The following is a 19,893-nucleotide window of genomic DNA, read 5'->3' as shown; positions in this document are numbered from 1 at the left end:
CATCAAAGCAACAAAGCTTCCAAAGACTCCTCTTGCCAAGGAGGAAAAGAAATGGGGGACGCAAGGCTCTCTCCCCTCCTGGCCGTAGCGCTCACTTCATCTTGCTCCTCTCTGCGGAGAGGCCATCGAGGTGGCGCCATGCAAACTTGGCTTCCGTGTGGGATTGGGTCTGCCTCTGGGTAGAGTGAGATCAACTTGGAAATCGAAGGGAAAGAAACAGGATTCAGAAACCTGTCCTCTTGCAAACTATAAAAAGAAAAACAGAAAAACCTAACTGAAGGGAACTATACCAGCCTCCTTCCCCCCACAGCCAGGGTGGACCTTGCTTGCTAAGCCCCTACAGTATCTGGGCACCTCTCTTTGAGCAGACATTTGCCAGGCCTTGGGACAGAGCCCACTCTGTTGTCACCCTGACTTTCAGCTCTGCCTGGCTTCCGGTCCTCTGTACGTCTGGCCTGTGTGCTCACTCCAGCATTCTCTACCCATCCCTGCCTGGCGTGTTATCTTAATTGCAAAGCTTTCAGCTGCAAGGAACAGATGACCTGATGAACAAATGGGGTTTTGTTTCCCAAATATAGCTGGTCCTGGGGTAAGCCATGAGGGGCTGGTGGCTCCGTGAGGGCGGCCAGAACCAGGCTCTTCCTGTCTTCGAGAACAGTCCTGCTGAGCTAGTGTACAGCTTGCTTCCTCAGTGTAGCCACGCTAGCCAGACACAAGGGGCAGCACAGTGTCTAGCCCAGCTGTCCCTCTTCTCAAGAAAAGCTGTGCCTTCCTGAAAGCCCGATTGTAGATGTCAGCTTCTCCAGAAGATGTTACCTGATGACCCCTAGCTTCAGGGCAAGGATTTAGATTTTTCCCACCATCATAGTAGAGGCAGGCGAGGGTCTCCCATCAGCATTTGCCACACACACTTTCCAGAGCCACAGCCATTTGCTAGATTTTCCTCCAGAAGTGGCTCTCACCACCTAGTACAGAGCTTCAGCTGTGGTCTGGTTGGCCTGGGATTGAATGGGCCTGGTGCCTTCCTTGCCACAGAAGTCATCCTATTAGTGCCACGTTTTGGGCCACTGTGATACCATCCCTCCCATTCCTGTACATGGATTATTGTTAGGTCAGGTTTTTTCCATCCTGTATAGGTGCACTTCGGTTTTTTGAACTTCTGTTTCTACCAAAGTCTGTCTATTGGGTGGCCCTATGTTCCAGGTGGTCATTAGTGATCCTTCGAAGCTGCTTGCGATGGGTAGATCCCACAGGCAGGCCTGGTGCGTCTTTCGTTTTTGAGACTTAGTTCTGTATGCACGGCCCTTGGAAAATCCAAGTCCACAATAAACACGGTGGGGGCGGGGGGGGGGGCGTCCCAGCAAGTTTGAGATGGTCCTTGGGCTACCTCCCCCAGGGCACAGTTACTCTGACGCAGCTCTGCACTGCCCCCTCCATCCTCCTTTCATAAGGCTGGCCCGGTCCTCAGGGGGGACCTGCTGCAGTTAAGCTACTAACTGTGTTGGCAGCAGCTCTGGAGAAACCACCAGGGCTGGCTTCATGGGCACGCACCCTATGCAGCCACACGGGGCCCAGCGCTTGTTTTAATGTTCTGCTCTTGCTGTCTGGAAGATCCTGATTTTTGAACCAGGGCCTCTGCATATCCATTCTGCACTGGGCCCCGCAATCCCGGGCAGGGCCTGATTGCCGTACTGCTGATTGGATGTCTTTAGGGAAAAAAAAATGAATGTGTGCGTATACACAAATGGGTTTGGTTTTGAACACCTATAAAGTGTACGAAGCCCGTGTTCTCTATAGGTTTCTCTCTGTATGTATCTTTATAGATCCACATGTAATATATAAAGATCTCCCTTTGCAACGGCAAATGCTTAATAACTTGCTCTCTACTTTTCTGAATTTCCTGTCACATGCCCACACTTGCCAGGGTATGGACCAAGGATTTTCATGCCGTTTAAGCTAAATACTTCATCTCAGTCTTGCCTTTCCTGTGCTTCTGCATCCTGCAGCATCAGTGGTGCTGGGTCTCCCCCGATGAAACATCTCTGACCCCTACCCCAACCCCGGCACCTGCCCGTGGCCATGAGGCACCATCTAATCCCTTACCATTCTGGGAGCCCACTTCCCAGAACTTTCCTGCACAGACGGCGGGGGCCGCTCAGGTGGTGTTGGAGGGGTGGGCAGCGGGAACTGGACTTGTACTTTTCCTCACCAGTGCAGGTCTGACTTCTCCACCAAGAGCTTTCAAATGGCTTCGGCAAGTGGCATGTCAGGGCCAGCCTGAGTGCTCCACCTCCCATGTTCGGAAAACTAGGCAGGCGCCCCCAGAGCTTCGGCCTGCCTCCCCCGCTAACCCTGTCCTCCCCCGCCAACCCTGTCCTCCCCCGCCGGTGAGCCCACGGCACCCCACCCATCTCCACTTGTGAGGCGGCCCCTAGGCCCTGGCTCCTTCACCTGGTGGCGTTTATCTGCCCGGGGGAAACAGAGTCAGGATGTTTGGAGCCTTCCCTGTAGGCTGACAGGAGCTCACTCTCTCGCCCTGGATGGGTTGCAACCCACTTTGTTCCCGTCAGGGGTTCAGCATTCCCTCCAGGATGTCGCAGGCACCTCTTCCGAGTCACCTACCTTTTGTGCTGCTTCCCTGCACCAACGAAAGCCTCAAGACACTTCTCGTGTTAGATGTGAGACCGTCTGCAAGGCGGTGCGCAAGTTATTAATACCCTATTTTTTGACAGAACGAGGCTTCCAGCAGATGGTGCTTGGAAAGTCTCTTCCTCTCCACTGTCCTCCCCTGCCCTGTGCCAGCTTAGGGGGCCAGCTTAGGGAGCGAGCGGCCCCAGCTCCCTTCTGGCTGAGGGGCCTGGCACCTTCTCAGCGGCAGTGGTTCCCCTCCTACTGCTTTCCTGTCTGCACAGGTGCCTGTGCCATTATTTTGCCTCTGGCACACGAATTCATTTCTTAGTTCTTTGAATTAAATTACATCCCCAGAGGCCCCTCTGTGGAAAAGGGAATTGGGTTTCTCTAGATTTTTCCAAAGAACAGACCGAGGACTGGTGAATAAAGCAAGATTAGAACTGTGTTTGCTGAGCCTGAAAGCAAGCACGTGACCGAGCGTGGAGCACCCTCCGCATCCCTGGGAGGCCCCCAGCTGGAGCCGAGCGGTTGTCCATCCTCAGAGCTCTGGGTGTAGGGTTCACGTGCACCTAGACCCCACGAGCTGCAGCCCTCAGACTCTGCAGCTTTGGTATTTATCCGTTTCAGTCTAACAAATAGCATCCTGTCTCCGTATCTGCCTTTCCTGGGACTTGAGATGTTTTACCTGCATTTAAAGTGAAGGAGAAGGAAAGAGAATGGAGGGGAAAGTTTCGCTTTGCTTTGCTTGCCTCACTTAGGATGTAAGCAGCCCAGCCCCGGATCCAGAAATGATCTTTGAGAGCAGTAGTTCTCCATCCTGTGTACATTAGAATCATTTGGGGTGGGGGTGAGAACGATACTCCTGACCCAGCCCCACCCCAGGCCATCAGCACGAAAACAGCAGCAGCACAGACACACAAGGCGCCGCTCCAGCTGTTGAGAACCATCGGAGGGAGCGCTCCGTAAGTGGCAGTGTTCAGGCTGAGGGCCAGGGTGGCCGGGATATCGGGAGGGGGTTTTGATGGAAGGGCTCCTTTCAATCTCAGGTTCTATGATTCTACATAGTTACAAGTAACAAAATAAAACAGGACTTCTCCAGACCTTGATACACTCCAAGGAAAATTCTTAAAATGAATTCAGTGTTGTAACTGAAATTGCTTCCGTGGGACCGTCCCCCGTATGACGACGACGACGATGATGATCCGTATGTCCATACCTGCCTTTGAGAGAATCTTCTTCTTCTCATGAGGCATTCCTTTTGAGCGTCCTGGGCTCAGGATGCTTGTGAAACTCAATGAGTACAGTTTTGTGCTTTGGATACTTAGCAGACAAATCCTTAGTTGCTATCAGAGTGATTACAAACCGTGTTTCCTAAAGTGCGGTAAATTGATTATCCATTTCTCCTGATTAGGCAGCAGATGGATTTTTGTTTGTCGTAGGATGTGACCGAGGGAAGATACTCTTCGTCTCAGAGTCTGTCTTCAAGATCCTCAACTACAGCCAGGTATTATTGCTTATGCTTCTGTTGGTGGTGGGCAGCCTCACGGCTGCCAGAAAGGTCACCCCACTTTTTAGAAGAATTATAATATACAAGCCACACATAAAAGGCTTATATTATAACTCCCCCCCACACACACACCCAATGCTTCTTCCAGAAAATTTGTAATTTCTTAACAGAGAAGTAAATTTAAATCTAGAAAAAAAATCTTTTTTTTTAAGTTTTATGTATTTTTTTAGAGAGAGAGAATGCATGGCAGGAAGGGGCAGAGGGAAAGAGAATCTTAAGCAGCCTGCACTCAGTGCCGAGCCCGATATGGGGCTCAGTCTCATGACCCTGGGATCATGACCTGAGCCAAAATCAAAAGTCGGACTCTTAACCGACTGAGCCACCCGGGTGCCCCTAGAAAGAAATCTTTTTAGTATGTGTTCTATGCTTCCCTCACTGGAAGGTTTGACTGTGATCTCATCAACAGCTTTATACTTTCTTATTGCCGCACAGTGAATATCCCACAGCTAGAGAGAGCGGAGGAGGCACGAGGCAAGGGGCTACCTGACCAGGAAAGGCAGATGATAACCAGAGAATGAAACAATGGGGATCCACCCATACTGTGTTTGTGATGACGTATCCCTTTTTCATTCTATTGAATCTCGGCTCCTTCTAAAAATAAAAAAAAATGAGTGTAATAATACCTTTTATGATTGTTCATAGGATGCAGTAAGATAAGCATGCCCACAAGCTTCTAGAGCAAAGTTTTTTAAGCAGAGACACTCTGTCCCTAGCATTCTTATTCACGTATCCACCCATCCATCCACCTATTCACTCATTCCTTCACCTGCTGGTGTTTGCATGGGAAGCTGGTAGGTAGGCAGCAGAATTGAAGAATCCAAAGGATAGTTGTGTGAACTAGAATGAATGTAAGTTGGATGTATCCAGAGTGTCTTGCTCTTCTTGGTCTTGGGGAAAAGTTACGAAGGCGTTTCTTTTTTTCCCTGCTGCCACACAAGGCCGTGGAGGCACACGGTGTGACACAACAACACGAGGGCCCAGTGGGGCTAGAGTCCCCGCCCACACCCTGTGTTCCTAGCAGAGCATTTGTGGCATCCAGAACAAATAACAGGGAACACGTACAGCTGAAAGACTCCTGCCTTCGAGGAGCATGAACTATTTATAGAAGTATAAATATACGCCCTTCCCCCTCCTGTGTCATGGACACCAAAGTCCCGATGCCTCACTGCCTGTCCTGTGTGTCCCTAGGCACAGCGATTGGACAGGTGTACGTGTTCACACTGGACATATTTGAAATTCCCATGCCTAGAAATACAAACTAAAAGGCAGAGCACCTGTTGGCTAAGTTGTATCCCACGTGCTGTTGACGTGTGGTTTTCACGCTTCCTCCCCACAGAACGATCTGATTGGTCAGAGTCTGTTTGACTACCTGCACCCTAAAGATATCGCCAAAGTGAAGGAGCAGCTCTCCTCCTCGGACACGGCGCCCCGGGAGCGGCTCATAGATGCAAAAAGTGAGTCCAGGAGCAGGCTGCGGCTGCTTCCTCGGGGCCCGTCCGCACGGCTGAGCGAGGACTGCAGCGTGTGCCGATGCGCTCAGCCCCCGGCCTCCCTCCTCTCTGCCCCTTAACTGGGTCACACGTGCTCTCCTGGGCTCAATGCAGTTATCCACCTACCTTCCTATTTGTTTTGCTTTACGTAATGTCCAAATCCACAGGGAGGAAAAACAGCTATTTTGATTCTTTCTGGGTTTTAGACTCCCCACCCCCCAGAATCTATAAATTCCCAGTTGTGTGCTCCTGAGTTTAAAGGGCTCACACCAGTTTGATTCCACCACCCCCCTCCGGAAAAATTCCCTCTATTTACTCGAGTTACACTCATGCACCTCCTAAGATAAAAGTAAGAAAACTTGAAATATAAATTGGAAGTTTCTTTGGCCAAAGTGGTTCCTCATTAGTTGGGGCCCCCTCCTGGCTTCACGTCCCCCACCCCCACCCTGCTTCCCTCACCCGTGCCCCCCCATCCCTCCTGCGTGAGGCCCTGTAGCTTTCCCCCATCAGTCCCGGGGGAGCCTGTGTGCTCCGGCAGTTAGGAGCATGGAGTCTGGAGTCTGGTTGCCAGGCTCACTTCCTGGCTCTACCATTTGTCAGCTGTGACCTTTGACCTTGAGCAAGTTACTTAACCTCTCTGTGCCTCCGTTTCCTTATCTACAAAATAGTAGCGGTTTCGTGGGGTGGTTGCGAGGATTAACTATATCGCTATACATAAAGCACGTGGGGCAGCTCCTGGCACACAGTGGGCACGGGGTCAGTGCCACGAGCTCACGGGCCAGTGTGGTCACGGCCCAAGTTTCCTGCTTGCACGTTCCCCCATGTCAGCCCCCAGAGGGAAATGTCCCCAGAGAGACCTCCTTTAAACCATCCTTTTCATTAAGGCACTCCTCTTCCGAAAACTTCAGCGTGGCCCCTGGTCCCTGTTGCCTTTTCTAGTCTGGCCCTGGCAATTTTTGGTAGTGACATGAAGAGAAAAAGGAGGTGAGGTTTGGTCCTTGCCTTTAAGGCTTGTGCCATACAGTCGAGGAGACCTGGGGCCAGCACCCCGCGTGATAGGTACCTCCATAGAAATAGTGCCAAGCAGAGAGAACAGAGGACTCGTTCTCATGTGGACACGAGGACAGGCATCCCCGAGGAGGTGACGGCTGGGGTGGGTCTGAAAGGAGGAGTCGGGGTGGGTGCACCAGGTGACAAAGAGAGGAACAGAGCCGGGGGCGGGGGGGGGAAGGATCTCGGGATGGAGACGCATCCCCGCTGTGTGCTAGGGCGAAAAGGATCGGGGAGGGGGCCGTGTGTATTCCAGGGAGGCTCACCCGGGAGGCCCTGTGGGAGGTAGGTTGGAGGGGTGACGTCCAGGAGCAGCCCCGGCGGTGGCCCCCCCTCTGGCTTCTCCCACGGTGGGCGCTCGTTATCCCCGGACAGTCTGCAGACCAGTAGCCAGTGTTCGCAGCAGGATCGCAGGCCCGCTCCTACCGGTAGCTGCTTTCTAGGAGATCTGGAAACCTTTCCAGATTGACAGCCCGCTCACCCGCGATGCGTCTTTCACGGCGTCAGTGAGGAGGAATGGTCAGTATGAGGCAGTGAGGCAGGAAAGAGGAGGCTTTCTTCAAGGTCACTCTCCCCCTCCTGACAGACAGTACTACTCTCAGTTTATCACATTCTGTGTATTGATTTGCAGCTGGACTTCCAGTTAAAACAGATAAAACCCCTGGGCCATCTCGATTATGTTCTGGAGCACGACGTTCTTTCTTCTGTAGGATGAAGTGTAACAGGCCTTCAGTAAAGGTGGAAGACAAGGACTTCCCCTCTACCTGTTCAAAGAAAAAAGGTAACCGTTTCACTTCTTCACGATCTTCTTGTAGGGCCACCGGGGCGGCCTGGGTCGCGAGCTCGCGGTCGTGGGGTCGAGCCGCGCATGGGGCTCTACGTCCAGGGTGGAGTCTGCTTCAGATCCCCTCTCCCTCCCACGCTGTCTCTTCTCTCTTGCTGTCAAGAAAATAAATAAAATCTTTAAAAATAAAATAAGAAAATCCTGATACAGGCGAGGCTGGCTTGGTGCACGGGAGCGCTCAGCACGGTATTGGCTCAGCGGTCCCCTGCAGGTCCCAGGACTGCAGTCCCGGGGGCCATTGTCCCCTACAGAGTAGGGCCGTTGGGGAGCAGGGGAGATTGGAAAGCCCCGACGGTTGTCACAGTGACAGAGACTCGTGGGAAAGCTTCCTCCATTTAAATTTTGTTTCCATGTGGTTGAGAAGGAACACCCTGAGCCACGATGCCAGCCGCTTCCGAGCATCCCACTCGCCTGCTGAAATTACTCTTGCCGCATCCACCAATGACTTCCATGTTGCTGAACACAATGGACACTTATTTTTCTTCCATCTTAAAGTATTTTTTTCCCCTAGGATTCCATGAAACCTCCTACTTCTCGTCTCCCCCATCCTCTGCCACTCTAGGCCTCCTCCCCACCTCCTTTTGCTGGCTCCTCATCTGTCCTGCACCACCTTTCTATCTACACGTGATCCGTAGGCCATGTCTTCTCCCTTGGTTTGCGGTGCCACTTCCATGCCGGTGGCTTCCAAGTTTCTATTTCTGGCCCAGGTTTTTCTTTTGAGCTGCAGATCCATAAGTCGGCTTCTTAAATCTATCTGCTCAGCCGTCTCAAGGGCACCTCAAACCTGATCTGTGCGGAAGTGACCACCGAGCTCCTCCCTGATGTAAATGGCACCACAGCACCTGGCTGCACATCCTGGGAGCTGGAGAGGTGCCCTCAGCCCGCTTCACTCCTCCCTCTTCCAGTCCGCTCAGGTGCAAAGTCCTGCCACCATGAACCCCCTACAGAAGTTATCCGACTGCGCTTATCCACCTCCCCGTTGACCGATCACTCAGACCCGGGCTACCCTCCGCTCTCACCACGGCCGGTGGAGTAGGCTCCTCACACTTGCCTTCTCTCCACACAGCAGCCAGAATGATCTTTTTAAAGCAAACCTGTCTATTGGTTCCCTACTTAAAACCCTATAGTGTTTCCCATTGCTCTTGGAGAAAAGTCAGGAGTCCTTAACGCGACCGCGACCGCCCCCACTCCACATGTTCAGCTGTGGCGACTTCCTTTCGATGCCTCCTCCCCCTTTCTGCCGTGGTCTCCAACTGGAACGCCTGCCCCCCACGCCTGTCCGTCGGCTCCCTTCAGCCAGCTGGCTGGCCTTCTCCTTTAGAGCCTGGCATCGGGGTCAGGCCACCCCGGGCCCTCCTGTAGCCCCTGCAGGTGCCCTTGCTAGCACTTTCTTGCAGTTGCACTGTGCACTCATTCATACGCTTGAGTCTGTGTGCTCCGTGCGGCACGTCCGATTGGTCTTCCGGTGACTACCCCGGACCTGATGCTCAGTGAGCGCCCCGTAAGGATGTGCTCGTTGTTGAACTCCACAGCTGTTCTGCACGGAATGTGTCCAGGTGAAATCCTTCTCCCTCTTCTCTAAGGCAGACTCCATGTCCTCTCTTCTCCGAGTCCCTGAGCAGCAGCAAACATTCAATCCAAGAAAGGTGGAGTCCCCTTCGTTTTCTTTCTTCATACCAAATGTTTTGATATTCCCGCCAGACCTCACGAGTTCTCAGGAACCTCCCGGCCTCCTCGTCCTCCCTGCGGGGCCAGAGCACATCCTCACCACCTCTTGCTGTGTCCTTGTCTTACTCTGTGTGCTCCTTGCTCTTCCGGTTTACCTATCGCTCTGCTCCTAGGGTATCCAAACCACCATTTCCTTTGCTGTTTCTCCACTTAAATACCTTCAGAAGCTCTCCATTTCTTGTCTGATAAACACGTATTTGTTAGCAAACAGTCTAAGACCCCAATAATCTGCCCCCAACTCACCGTTCCAGCTCCACCTCCAGCCCCTCCCTTTCCACTTCAACCACACCGAGCTCTCTATTGTTTCTTGTACGGGGATGGGACGTGCCTCTGTGCTTTGTACCTTCTCAACCTTCGTACATCCTAGTCCCTTAGCCAGTGCTCATCCTTCTTGATCACCTCCTACGTGGTTTTCCTGGGCGGCTCTCCTCTCCCCAGGTAGATTGAGTGACTCCTTCCTTGGTATATGCGATGGCCTTGGCATAACCGGTCGTGCTCCACACGTAGGCCCCAGGATGATAGCTGTCTGCTTCTAAATCTTCCTCTCTTGCCAGTTCTCCCTTCCAGAGAGTAGAGCTTTGTTCACTTTTTGACTCCCTTCCCACATCCCGGCCCACCACAGGCTGCCCATGCCTGCTTGCCCAGAGCCGTCCTGTCACTGACCATGGACTTTGCTTTCTAGCAGATCGAAAGAGCTTCTGCACCATCCACAGCACAGGGTACCTGAAGAGCTGGCCACCCACAAAGATGGGGCTGGACGAGGACAGCGAACCAGACAACGAGGGCTGTAACCTCAGCTGCCTTGTCACCATTGGACGCCTGCATTCTCACGTGGTCCCACAGCCGGTGAACGGGGACATCAGGGTGAAATCCATGGAATATGTGTCTCGGCATGCGATAGATGGGAAGTTTGTTTTTGTAGACCAGAGGTAAGAGTCTGCGAACTACCCTTGAACAATAATGGTACAAGATTTTCACCTCTGAGTAAAGCAGAGAAGGCTGGGCCATCAGCTGGCTTCCCTGAGGGTAAAGAGAGAAGGAAGCGATGGGGATCTCTGCTAAAAAATGAGACCCATCCGAATGTCATCATAAACAGAGATTTTTCTCTCTAATGCTCTTTGGCGTGTAGCGACAGTTAAGGAGACATCGTCACGGTCGGAGGTCCATGGCCAGGGGAGAAATGATAGGCCTGGGATGCTGTCTGAGGGCGGGTGGAAGGTTCAGGACCACAGCTGAGATCAGAATTCTGGACTGTGGGGCTTGGAAAGATGATCTAGTCCTGAGCTGTCTGGTACAGTGGACGTTGGCTATAGCAATCTCACACGGCTATTCAAGTTTTTTTTTTTAAGATTTTATTTATTTACTCATGAGAGATACAGAGAGAGAGAGAGAGAGAGAGAGGCAGAGACATAGGCAGAGGGAGAAGCAGGCTCCATGCAGGGAGCCCGACATGGGACTCGATCCCGGGTCTCCAGGATCAGGCCCTGGGCTGAAGGCGGTGCCAAACCGCTGAGCCACCCGGGCTGCCCGGCTATTCAAGTTTTAATTGAAACTACACTCAGAGGTGTCCGGCTCCCTAGGCACACTGCAGGTGCTCAGCTACATGAGGCTGAGGGCACAGGCCTAGCACATCGCCACTACAGAAAGCTCCATCAGCAACACTGACCTAGTCCAGTCTCACTCTTAATAGATGAGGAACTGGGGCCCCCCCGATGACTGGCCCCCTCCCATTCACAGCTGAGCGGTACTAGACCTGAGCCAAGAACCCAGATGTCCCAAGTTTGCCACTGCTCTCTGCTGTCTCCTTGAGAATATTCACCGGCTGATTATTTTTCTGGCTATTAGAAATAATCACTACATACTAGAAAAAGACACCACCATTTTCCAGGGCTCTTGTGTCCCCTGCCACTGGAGCTTCTGATGTTTGATCATCCTGATTAAAAAAAAAATGTAGTGAGATAGAGAAGGTTTGCCCTGGGGTTTGGAATTCTATCACATTTTTGGCTAATATGGTTACATTTTAAGCCTCCTTTGTTGGAAAACAGCCCCTTTGAAAGGCTTCTTTCCTTTCTTTTCCCTCTGCTTTTATAGTGTTGGTTAAGTTCAGTTGCACCAAAAAAAATATATAAATATATATATTTTATGAATATATATATATTCATATCCACCTAGTAAGCCCTCTGGAAGGCCATCCAGGGTGGACCTTGTTCTCATCAGCTCTGGCGGGGTTCATCCACTGAGCAGAAACCATCTCAATAACTTTTTTTTTTTTAATATTCTAGGGCAACAGCTATTTTGGCATATTTACCACAAGAACTTCTAGGCACATCATGTTATGAGTACTTTCACCAAGACGACATAGGACAACTTGCAGAATGTCACAGGCCAGGTAAGCTGGGCTGTACGAAAGGTTTTAAGGTCAGGGTGTCCCCCTGCTTCAAAACTAGTCCGCATAAACGTTCCAGAGAAATCTGGTTTACCAGACCCCCTGGTGACGTGGGGGTCAGCCAGCCCAGAGGTCTCGAAGCCAACATCTCTGAGGTGACGAGGCTGGTGTTCCCAGGCCCTGTTTATCCCCTCAAGGAGAACCCACCTCGGCCTGCCTAGCATTTTTCTGTACTTAGGACAGTGCAGTTTCTGGAAAGTCTCTCTTGTTCAGAGGATTTACAGGAACGCTGTAAAGATTTAGCTCAAACAAATCTGATTCTCTTTTCCATAAAAACCCGCAGTGCCTTCTGTATTTTCCCTTGACTTTTGGCACCGGCACAGACTAGCCTCCTGGGAGGGACCAGTACTGACCCCTTCCCTCTGTGTCCCGTTGGTTCACCTCAGACCTGCACTTCCAAAGAGGCCCCTTGTTGTACCTCCACTGCCACAGCCCTGACTCAGGCCCTTGTGCCCAACCCATAATTGTGATCGACTCCTAGCAGGCCTCCCTGCTCCCTTCTGCCCCCAGCCCCTTCCATGTTTCATACTTGTCCCATTTATGCCCCAACAGGTTGAGCTCGATAATGTCACATCCCTGCCTGAACCTATGGCCTTTAGACTCCAGGCCTTTGACCAGTGTTCAAGGCCCTCCTCAGCTTCACCCCCACCAGGCCCTGCCACTTGTGGGGCACTGCTGAGTCCTTCCCTCCCTCCCTCCGACACACTTGTAACCCTCCTTCCTCTGCGTAGCCGCTCCTCATTCCTGTCCTGAGGGCAGGGGTCATGCACCGCCCCCCTCCATCCCCAGTGCCTGCCTGGCACATGAAAGGCGCTTGTTCCATGTTCGTCATATAAAATAATGAGATGTGACTAGGTGAGTGACGTCCCGGGCTTCAGATGTCCTAAAAGTGCTGCCCTGCCCTCTGGCTTTGTGATGGGGAAGGAACAGGGGCCCTTTGGACGCTTGTGGCTCCCTTCACAGCGGGTCCCGGCCACGCGTCTGAATTGCAGTTGTTCCCTGGCGCCTGCAGTTCCTACGCTGAACAACAGCGGGAGATTCACGGATGAATCGAAAGGCTGCGAGTCAAGGCCTCAGAAGCAGCCCAGCCCGAGCGCCCGCCCCCGTGGCGCAGCGTGAGCAGCGCGGCAGGCCCGGGCGCCTCCGTCGCAGAGCACGAGCCCCTTGAAGGGTGGCGGCAGCGGGGCCCCGGCACACGTAGGGTTTGCTTAGTTCACTGCGTTGGTCTCAGGAAGCAAGATTCACGGTTTCTTTGCATTTTCAGTTTTACAGACGAGAGAAAAGATCACGACTAATTGCCAGAAGTTTAAAGTCAAAGATGGTTCTTTCATCACGCTCCGGAGTCGATGGTTCCGTCCCATGAACCCTTGGACCGAGGAAGCAGAGTACATCGTGTCAACCGACACTGCCGTCTTGTAAGTGTCTCCCCGCCCGGGAAGCTCTCTGGCGTCCAGGACGAAGGCCCGGCTCCTTACCCGGGAAGGCGGGCGCAGGCGGCAGCCAGTGGCGCACCCTCTAAGGCGACCCTGCCCAGATCCTGGGAGGCCTCGGGGTGGGCAGAGGCCAAAGGGGCCGGTAACCAAGAACACGCTTCGACGCGCACGCCGTGCAGGCCCCCGGCTCGGGGAATTGCCCCGGGAGCAGCAACCGTTCCTTCCCGATACGGCAGTAGCTTTTGGTGCCCGAAGGCCCTGCACGCTGGGCGCCTGGGTGCTGCCGTGCAGGGGCCGACAGCCCAGGGGCGCTCGCCCGGGTGCCGCCTCATACTGGCCTTGGCTCAGGGCCCCCGTGCCCGCCAGGCTGGCCGCCCGAGCGCTGGCAGCCCGAAGCCCGCCTCAGAGGCCGCCACCTGCCAGGCGAGCAGGGAAGGCCCCTCTTGGGCAAGGACTGCTCCCCGCATCTCCTTCCCCATGGTGTCCAGACCCCCACCTGTGGCCAGAGCGGAGTGAGGGGCCAGGGCTAGGTCCCTGCAGACTGGCAGGAGAGGAGGCCCCGTAGCGATGGCAGTGGGCGGCTGCAGTCACCTTCTCTGCCGGACTCTGTCCCCTACAAACCAGGAAGGCCCAGGCAGGCAATGAGGCCAAAGGCCGGGATGCTGTCCACCGTGTTCTCGAACAGCGAGGAGACCTGCTGAGCCACTCAGGCAGACACTTCACTTTCTGGCCTGTCCAGGTCCAGAGTGGACACTGGACACCTTGGCCAAGGTGAAAGGTGCACGGTTCTGAGCAGGCCTGACTCATGTTTCCTTATTGCTGGGATGTTCACAGAGCCAACGTCCTGGAAGGCGGGGACCCAACCTTCCCGCAGCTCACAGCGTCCCCCACAGCATGGACAGCATGCTGCCCTCTGGAGAAGGTAACTATGTACGGCAGGGGCATCGGGGCTTGCCCATGAGAAGCTGCTCGTGGCCAGTGTACCCCCGCCCCAACTATTTGGTGTCCCCAGCCCCCATATTTTATGGAAGGGAGGCTTCAAGGAGATGAGCCCTAACGACGTCCTCTCACTTTCTCTGTGGAGCCTGGAATACTGAGAGCTCGTTCCAAGGTTACTGGGACCTTGGAAGCCCTTGAAATAGGAAACTCGTTGCTCCTCTTGGGCTTTCCTCCGTGTTGCCCAGTGCTGGGATGTTGTGCTTTTTGGTACTGTCACTGGCTCCTGGGGGGAGGAGGGTGTCTGTCAGCGGGGCTCCCTCTGGGCTTGGCCCTGGCCTCTGCACCTGACGTACCCTTCCACGGCACCACCTCTGCTTGCATGGCTTCCTTCAGTCCCCTCCTCTCCACCACTGACTCTTACCTCTGATCTCTCTGTCTCTGGAGCCATAGGTCTGTCTCTCCAACTGCCTCCTGGACAGAGCCACCTGGAGTCTCAAAAGCACCTGAAATTTAGCCTCTCCAAACCGATTCTCTGCACTCCTTCATCTGGTTGGTTAAGCCAGAAACCTTGACTCTTCCTTCTTGCCTGTTCTGAGCACGAGATCCTGTCCCTTCTGCCCCTCTTAGACTTCTCCATCTCCCTCCCATCTGTCGCCCGGATTGTTGCAGAGAATTGTTTAATCGTAGTCTTACTCCCCCACCCAACCCCTTTCCTCCGCTGTAGTTCACGCTCCACGCAGTGGACTTCCCAGTAACCCTAAGTGCCTTTCTGTGCGAAGTGTTTGGCGGCACGCCTTATCTCTGGATCCTGTCTAAATCCATTAGTATGGCATCCAGGACCTTTCATCCAGGTACCTCCTCCAGTTTCATCTGTCACTCTTTCGTCGTCGTTCATGATGAAGTTCTTGGAGTAGTCTCCCAAGTTGTGTCCTCCCTCAGTGCTCTTGCGCATATTGGTTGCTGTGCATGGAACGCCTTGCCCTCCCTACCTCTCTGCCCAGCTAATTTCTACTCCTCTCTCAAGACTCAGCTCAGTGTTAAACTTGCCCGGGAAGCTGTACCTGGGCCTGGAGGAGTTGGGTGCCTTGTACTTACCTGTCAAACTTACCACACTTTGTTCCAGCCATTGTTCATCTCGTCTCCCTGTTAGACTGTGAGCTCCTTGGGGGCAGAGCTGCCGACTTACCTCTGGGACCCTGGCTTGCTGTACCGCGGTAGTCGGTAAATGGATGTTGAGCGCGTGAGGGGAACCAGAGCCCTTGCTTTGGCCTCTGATCCTGGACGCAAACTTGAGCCTTCTGCTGGAATGACTTTTCCTGACAAGCTGCAGCTCTGCTGTCCCTTAGGGCATAACCCTAAGGTTAAACTTCAAGTGGATCACAAGATGAACTGGTTTTAACTCACAATAGCATTTCTTCCTTGGTTCCCCTTTCCCACTCTCAGATTCCTTTGTTGTAGGTGGCCCAAAGAGGACCCACCCCACTGTTCCAGGGATTCCAGGGGGAACCAGGGCTGGGGCAGGCAAAATAGGTCGAATGATTGCTGAAGAAATCATGGAGATCCACAGGCAAGTAACACCTTCTGGTTGCTCCCTTAAACCAGTGGTTCTCAACCCAGGGCATTTTGCCCCCCCAAGAGATGTTTTGTAATACCTGGAGATATTTTTGGTTGTCATAACTGGGTAGGACGTTGCTGCTAAATACCCAGTGGATAGAGACCAGGGATGCTGCTTGCTAAACATCCTGTAGGACACAGGACAGCCTTCCTGCCATCTCCTTCTACCCGAAACAAAGAATTTTCCAGTCCCAAATGTCAATGGTGCCGAGATTGAGAAATCTGGCCTTAAAGAGTGAAACCCAAACAGGCCAGAGTTAAAGGGAATTCTTTGGGGACTCAATATTCTCATTACTTAATTATGACTCAAGGGGCTCATGAGGATGGATGAACACTGCAACATTACAGGACTGCGACATTACAGGAGTGGCGACAGTCCGTGATCTGGGCCTCAACACGACGTTAGCTGCTTCTAGTCAAAGCTGCCTGGCTTCGATAAGAGCCCACGCAGAATCTCTCTTGAGAGGGCTTCTTTTCCATATTTAAGTAGTTTACTGGAGTTTGAGTTCCGGGCTCCTACTTGGCTGTGCTTAAGAGATTCACTTAACTTCCTGGTCTCTGTTGAATTAAGCCATAGAAGGCAGGTAATAACGATCTCCCAAGAATTGCTTTAGGAGTATGAGAGGTCTCAGGAATGTTCCTAGGGTAGAAACTGACATACGGTGAGTGCTCAGAGATTAATTACATCTGAGTCTTTAAGAGTAGTGATTAAGAGGGAAGCAGTTATACATTCAACTGAATTTGGGGAATGGAGAGGGTGGTAACCAGGTCCTTAGGGGAATGCACACTTAATGGAACATAACAGGAAAAGGGATAAACTATTCCCTGCTGCCACTGGATTGATTCTCTCAGAATTGGTTCTCAGGAGAGCTGAAAGCCGTTTTTCTAGATGGCTCTTATCCCGGGGGGCAGGACAGCTCTGCTCCAGCGCTTGGGAATAATGGATATGATCCCTTGGGTCTACTTCAGGAAGATGTTGGGGCAGTGTGCAGTGAGAATCAGATTCTTACTGGCCACTACCTACATATTCTGTGCTTTGCCTGAAACCATCCAAGAACAGTGTAAAGCAGTCCTGGACCTCAAGGATCTTAAAATCTTTTGAGAAGTGTATTGTTTCTTTATGATAATAGTAAAAAGGAAGAGTGCATGAGCTGAAGCAAGGATGGGAGATTGCTAAGAATCCTAATAAATAATGCTGAGAAGTTTAGACTGGAAAAAAAAATTAAGACCCCATTCATTGTAGGATGCTGAGCAGATGTCCAGAATGTGCTAACAAGCATTATGGAAGCTGGACTGGAATAGAAGAGATGAAGGTGAACATGCTTAATAACCCAGGAATGAGGCCCATTCCTCAGTGATGAAAAATCAGTAATTTAAGGACAAGAAATCAAAGATGGAATAACAATGAAAAGGCAATCCCAAAATGGGGAACCCGGGGAAATAGTGGCTTCATAGACCTAAGTAGGGGAAGATGGGAGACATTCAGCAATTTTTCAGTAAGTGGTTCGTACCCATCTGTGTGCTAAGAGTACATGGCGTATAGCTGTAGTCTGCCGGTGAGGAGCTTCTGCTCTGGGACAGAGAAAGCTTATCCACTCCCAAGTCTACGGAACTAGGCAACACAGGCCAATGGCCGGAGGACTGCTGAGCCGTTGAGAGCAGGGTGCCTGGGTAACCCAGGAAGTTGCATTCATCTCTGTAGAAGCTAAGGGCCTGGTGGTGACACAGCTGCCACCATACTCCAGCTTCACTGCCAGGCCATGGCTTCTTTCCTGAGCTCCTTCAGCCTGATGAGCATGTGTGGGGGTTTACAGTTCTAAGACTTTCTCTGCTAATCTACTATAGTGAGAAACGTGCCAACTGAGAGGGCCTGGACCCATTTTTCATCGCCTTTAAAAGGCAGTAGGGACAGCTGCTCTACTACTACTACTACTATTACTGCTACTATTACTGCTATTACTACTTACTGTTCCTACTACTGCAAGGCTACTTTCCAGGTGTGGGTTAGCCACCCTGGCACCTTCTACTTCCTAAGAGTATTCACTAGCTAAAAAGTATTTGTAGGGAAAAGGAAAAATCACTTGCTGTGCCTTCTAGTTCATGGTATTAAAGATAGACGTTGAATTTCTAAAGTCCCGTCCAACTCTGAGATCTGGATTCTACAAGAAATGAAACTGCCCACTTACTTGAAACTCAGCAATCTGAAATCCAAACCCTAAACCAAGGGCTTTGTCAGTGAGATGCTGGACTCCGGGGTCTGCACTCTAGATCCGGTGCCTGTAGAATAAATACAGCTTCTCGCCTGTATTTGTAAATGTAATTTCACTGGAACAGAGCTACCCCCATCAGTTTCCATATGGTCTATGGCTGCTTTCAAGCTACAACGGCAGAACCGAGCAGTTGTGACCAAGACTGTACGGCCTACAGAGCCTAGGTAGTTCCTGTTTGGCCCTTCACAGACAAAGCTGGCCAATCCCCGTTCTAGTTCTTACCCTACCCCTCACACACCACTGAAGGAAAGAAATTTAACTAACTCCTCTTTTCTCTGACAGAATAAGAGGGTCATCACCTTCCAGTTGTGGCTCCAGCCCATTAAATATCACAAGTACACCTCCCCCTGATGCCTCTTCTCCAGGAGGCAAGAAGGTAAGGCTGATGACTCTTAGACTAAGGCCCTTCTTAATCCAGAGAGTCTCTTGCCCAAGTTCTGAAATGCTGGGGTCGGGAGTATATAATTACCACTGTGGTTGCTGAAACAAGTTGGACCCTCTTCCTTTTAAGTTAATGCATCTGTGTGAGTTTGGGTATAAAGCTTACTGGTGGAGCTGGAGAGGCTTGCCGACGTCCTTAGATGATTTATTCCATGTGAATGGAGGAAGGTAGAAAGGATGTTCTAAGGAATGGAGGGAACAATTCAAGAGCTCCCATGAAGGAAGGATTAGTGAGTACGTCACGTAAAAAACTGCCAAGAATTTTCTGCCAAGAATTTTCAAGGGAGAAAATATTAGTCTCTAGTGCAGGCACTGGAAGCCGTGATACTAGCAGGAGCACGCGGGTGCTTTGGAGGGCAAGCCACGCCTTCACAGCTGCAGAATGCATGGGGCTCTGCTGCCTGGGTTTCCCAGGACGTGTCAGCACTGGGTACAGGTACTGTGTCGGTCACCAGCCCTCATGAAGAGTTGGCTGGAAGATTATGCCGTCAGTAGGCTTAGAGGCCAGTCATGTGTTTTCATCTTTGCCAGAGAATTTACAAGTGTAGGGCCGTATTAGTTGTAAATCCTAAATCTGTAGTGCCTGATGTTTTTTGTTTTCTTTTTTTTTTTTTTTTGTAATGCCTGATGTTAATTTAGGTTAGGATGACCCAAGGGCCAGCATCTTTGGACATAGTCTTCTTTCCCTTAGCTCCCAAACCATAGAGAGAGAGAAAAAAATATTAGCAATTTATATAGACAGGACTCCTAGAACACAAATTATACCAAAAGCAGGACATGGGTTTTCAAAACTGCATTTCTCTGAGGCTCAGGTTACCAGGAGTTGCGGTGCTGCCAGGTAAGATGGGGCAAGGATGGCTGGTGAGTAGAGAGGGTAAGGTCAGCTTCTACTAGGGCAGCTCTATTTTTACATATGAATTTTCTGTAAAAATTTCTATTTGAAAATAAGTTTTGATTCCACCTCCCCTCCCCCACCAAAAGTTAGAAAGTCAATAAATTAATGTGTAAGAGTGGTCCATGAAAGACCTGGGCTTGAAGCCTGGCTTTGCCATGTGCTAGCTGTGTGACCCTGTAGAATTATTTAGCCCTAGTTGTTGTTTTATAAAAGGGCTACTAAAGGTTAGGACACTCAGCATCTTTGCACATTAAGTCCTGTTATGAGGTAATATATGTGAAAGTGCCTGGTCTTTGGTAAGGACTCAGAAGATAGCACTAAGAGATAAAGCCTAGGCTTGGTACATCCCCAGTCCCTGCTTGCAGGTTTTGCTCTTAGGTCTGTTCTCCTGTTTCATCCCTAGGTCCTTCTTCCATACTGGACCCACCATCTCCTTGGGGTGGTCTCCCCTTCTCTACTTCTCAGCTCTACTTTTAGGCACTTGACTTCCTTGTATTACCAAGAATCCCAAAACTACTCTGTTTTGAAAGGGTATCACTCCAGTA

The 19,893-nt window shown here is 51.5% G+C and overlaps 1 protein-coding gene across 1 annotated transcript in view; it reads left to right on the top strand.

Moving 5' to 3' along the window:
* BMAL1 (basic helix-loop-helix ARNT like 1) overlaps positions 1-19,893 on the top strand; it is a 101,068-nt gene that overhangs the window by 77,473 nt on the left and 3,702 nt on the right. The window contains 10 exon segments of the mRNA XM_055317675.1: positions 4,043-4,135; positions 5,535-5,652; positions 7,370-7,519; positions 9,993-10,239; positions 11,593-11,699; positions 13,021-13,171; positions 14,024-14,070; positions 14,073-14,111; positions 15,587-15,695; positions 18,295-18,388. Of these exon segments, the coding sequence (XP_055173650.1) occupies positions 4,043-4,135; positions 5,535-5,652; positions 7,370-7,519; positions 9,993-10,239; positions 11,593-11,699; positions 13,021-13,171; positions 14,024-14,070; positions 14,073-14,111; positions 15,587-15,695; positions 18,295-18,388 (1,155 nt within the window).

The sequence above is a fragment of the Nyctereutes procyonoides genome, unplaced genomic scaffold (assembly GCF_905146905.1).
Source record: "Nyctereutes procyonoides isolate TBG_1078 unplaced genomic scaffold, NYPRO_anot_genome, whole genome shotgun sequence".
Classification (NCBI taxonomy): Eukaryota; Metazoa; Chordata; class Mammalia; order Carnivora; family Canidae; genus Nyctereutes; species Nyctereutes procyonoides.
Note: the sequence above shows the minus strand (reverse complement) of the source record. Positions and strands in the feature narration are given on the sequence as shown.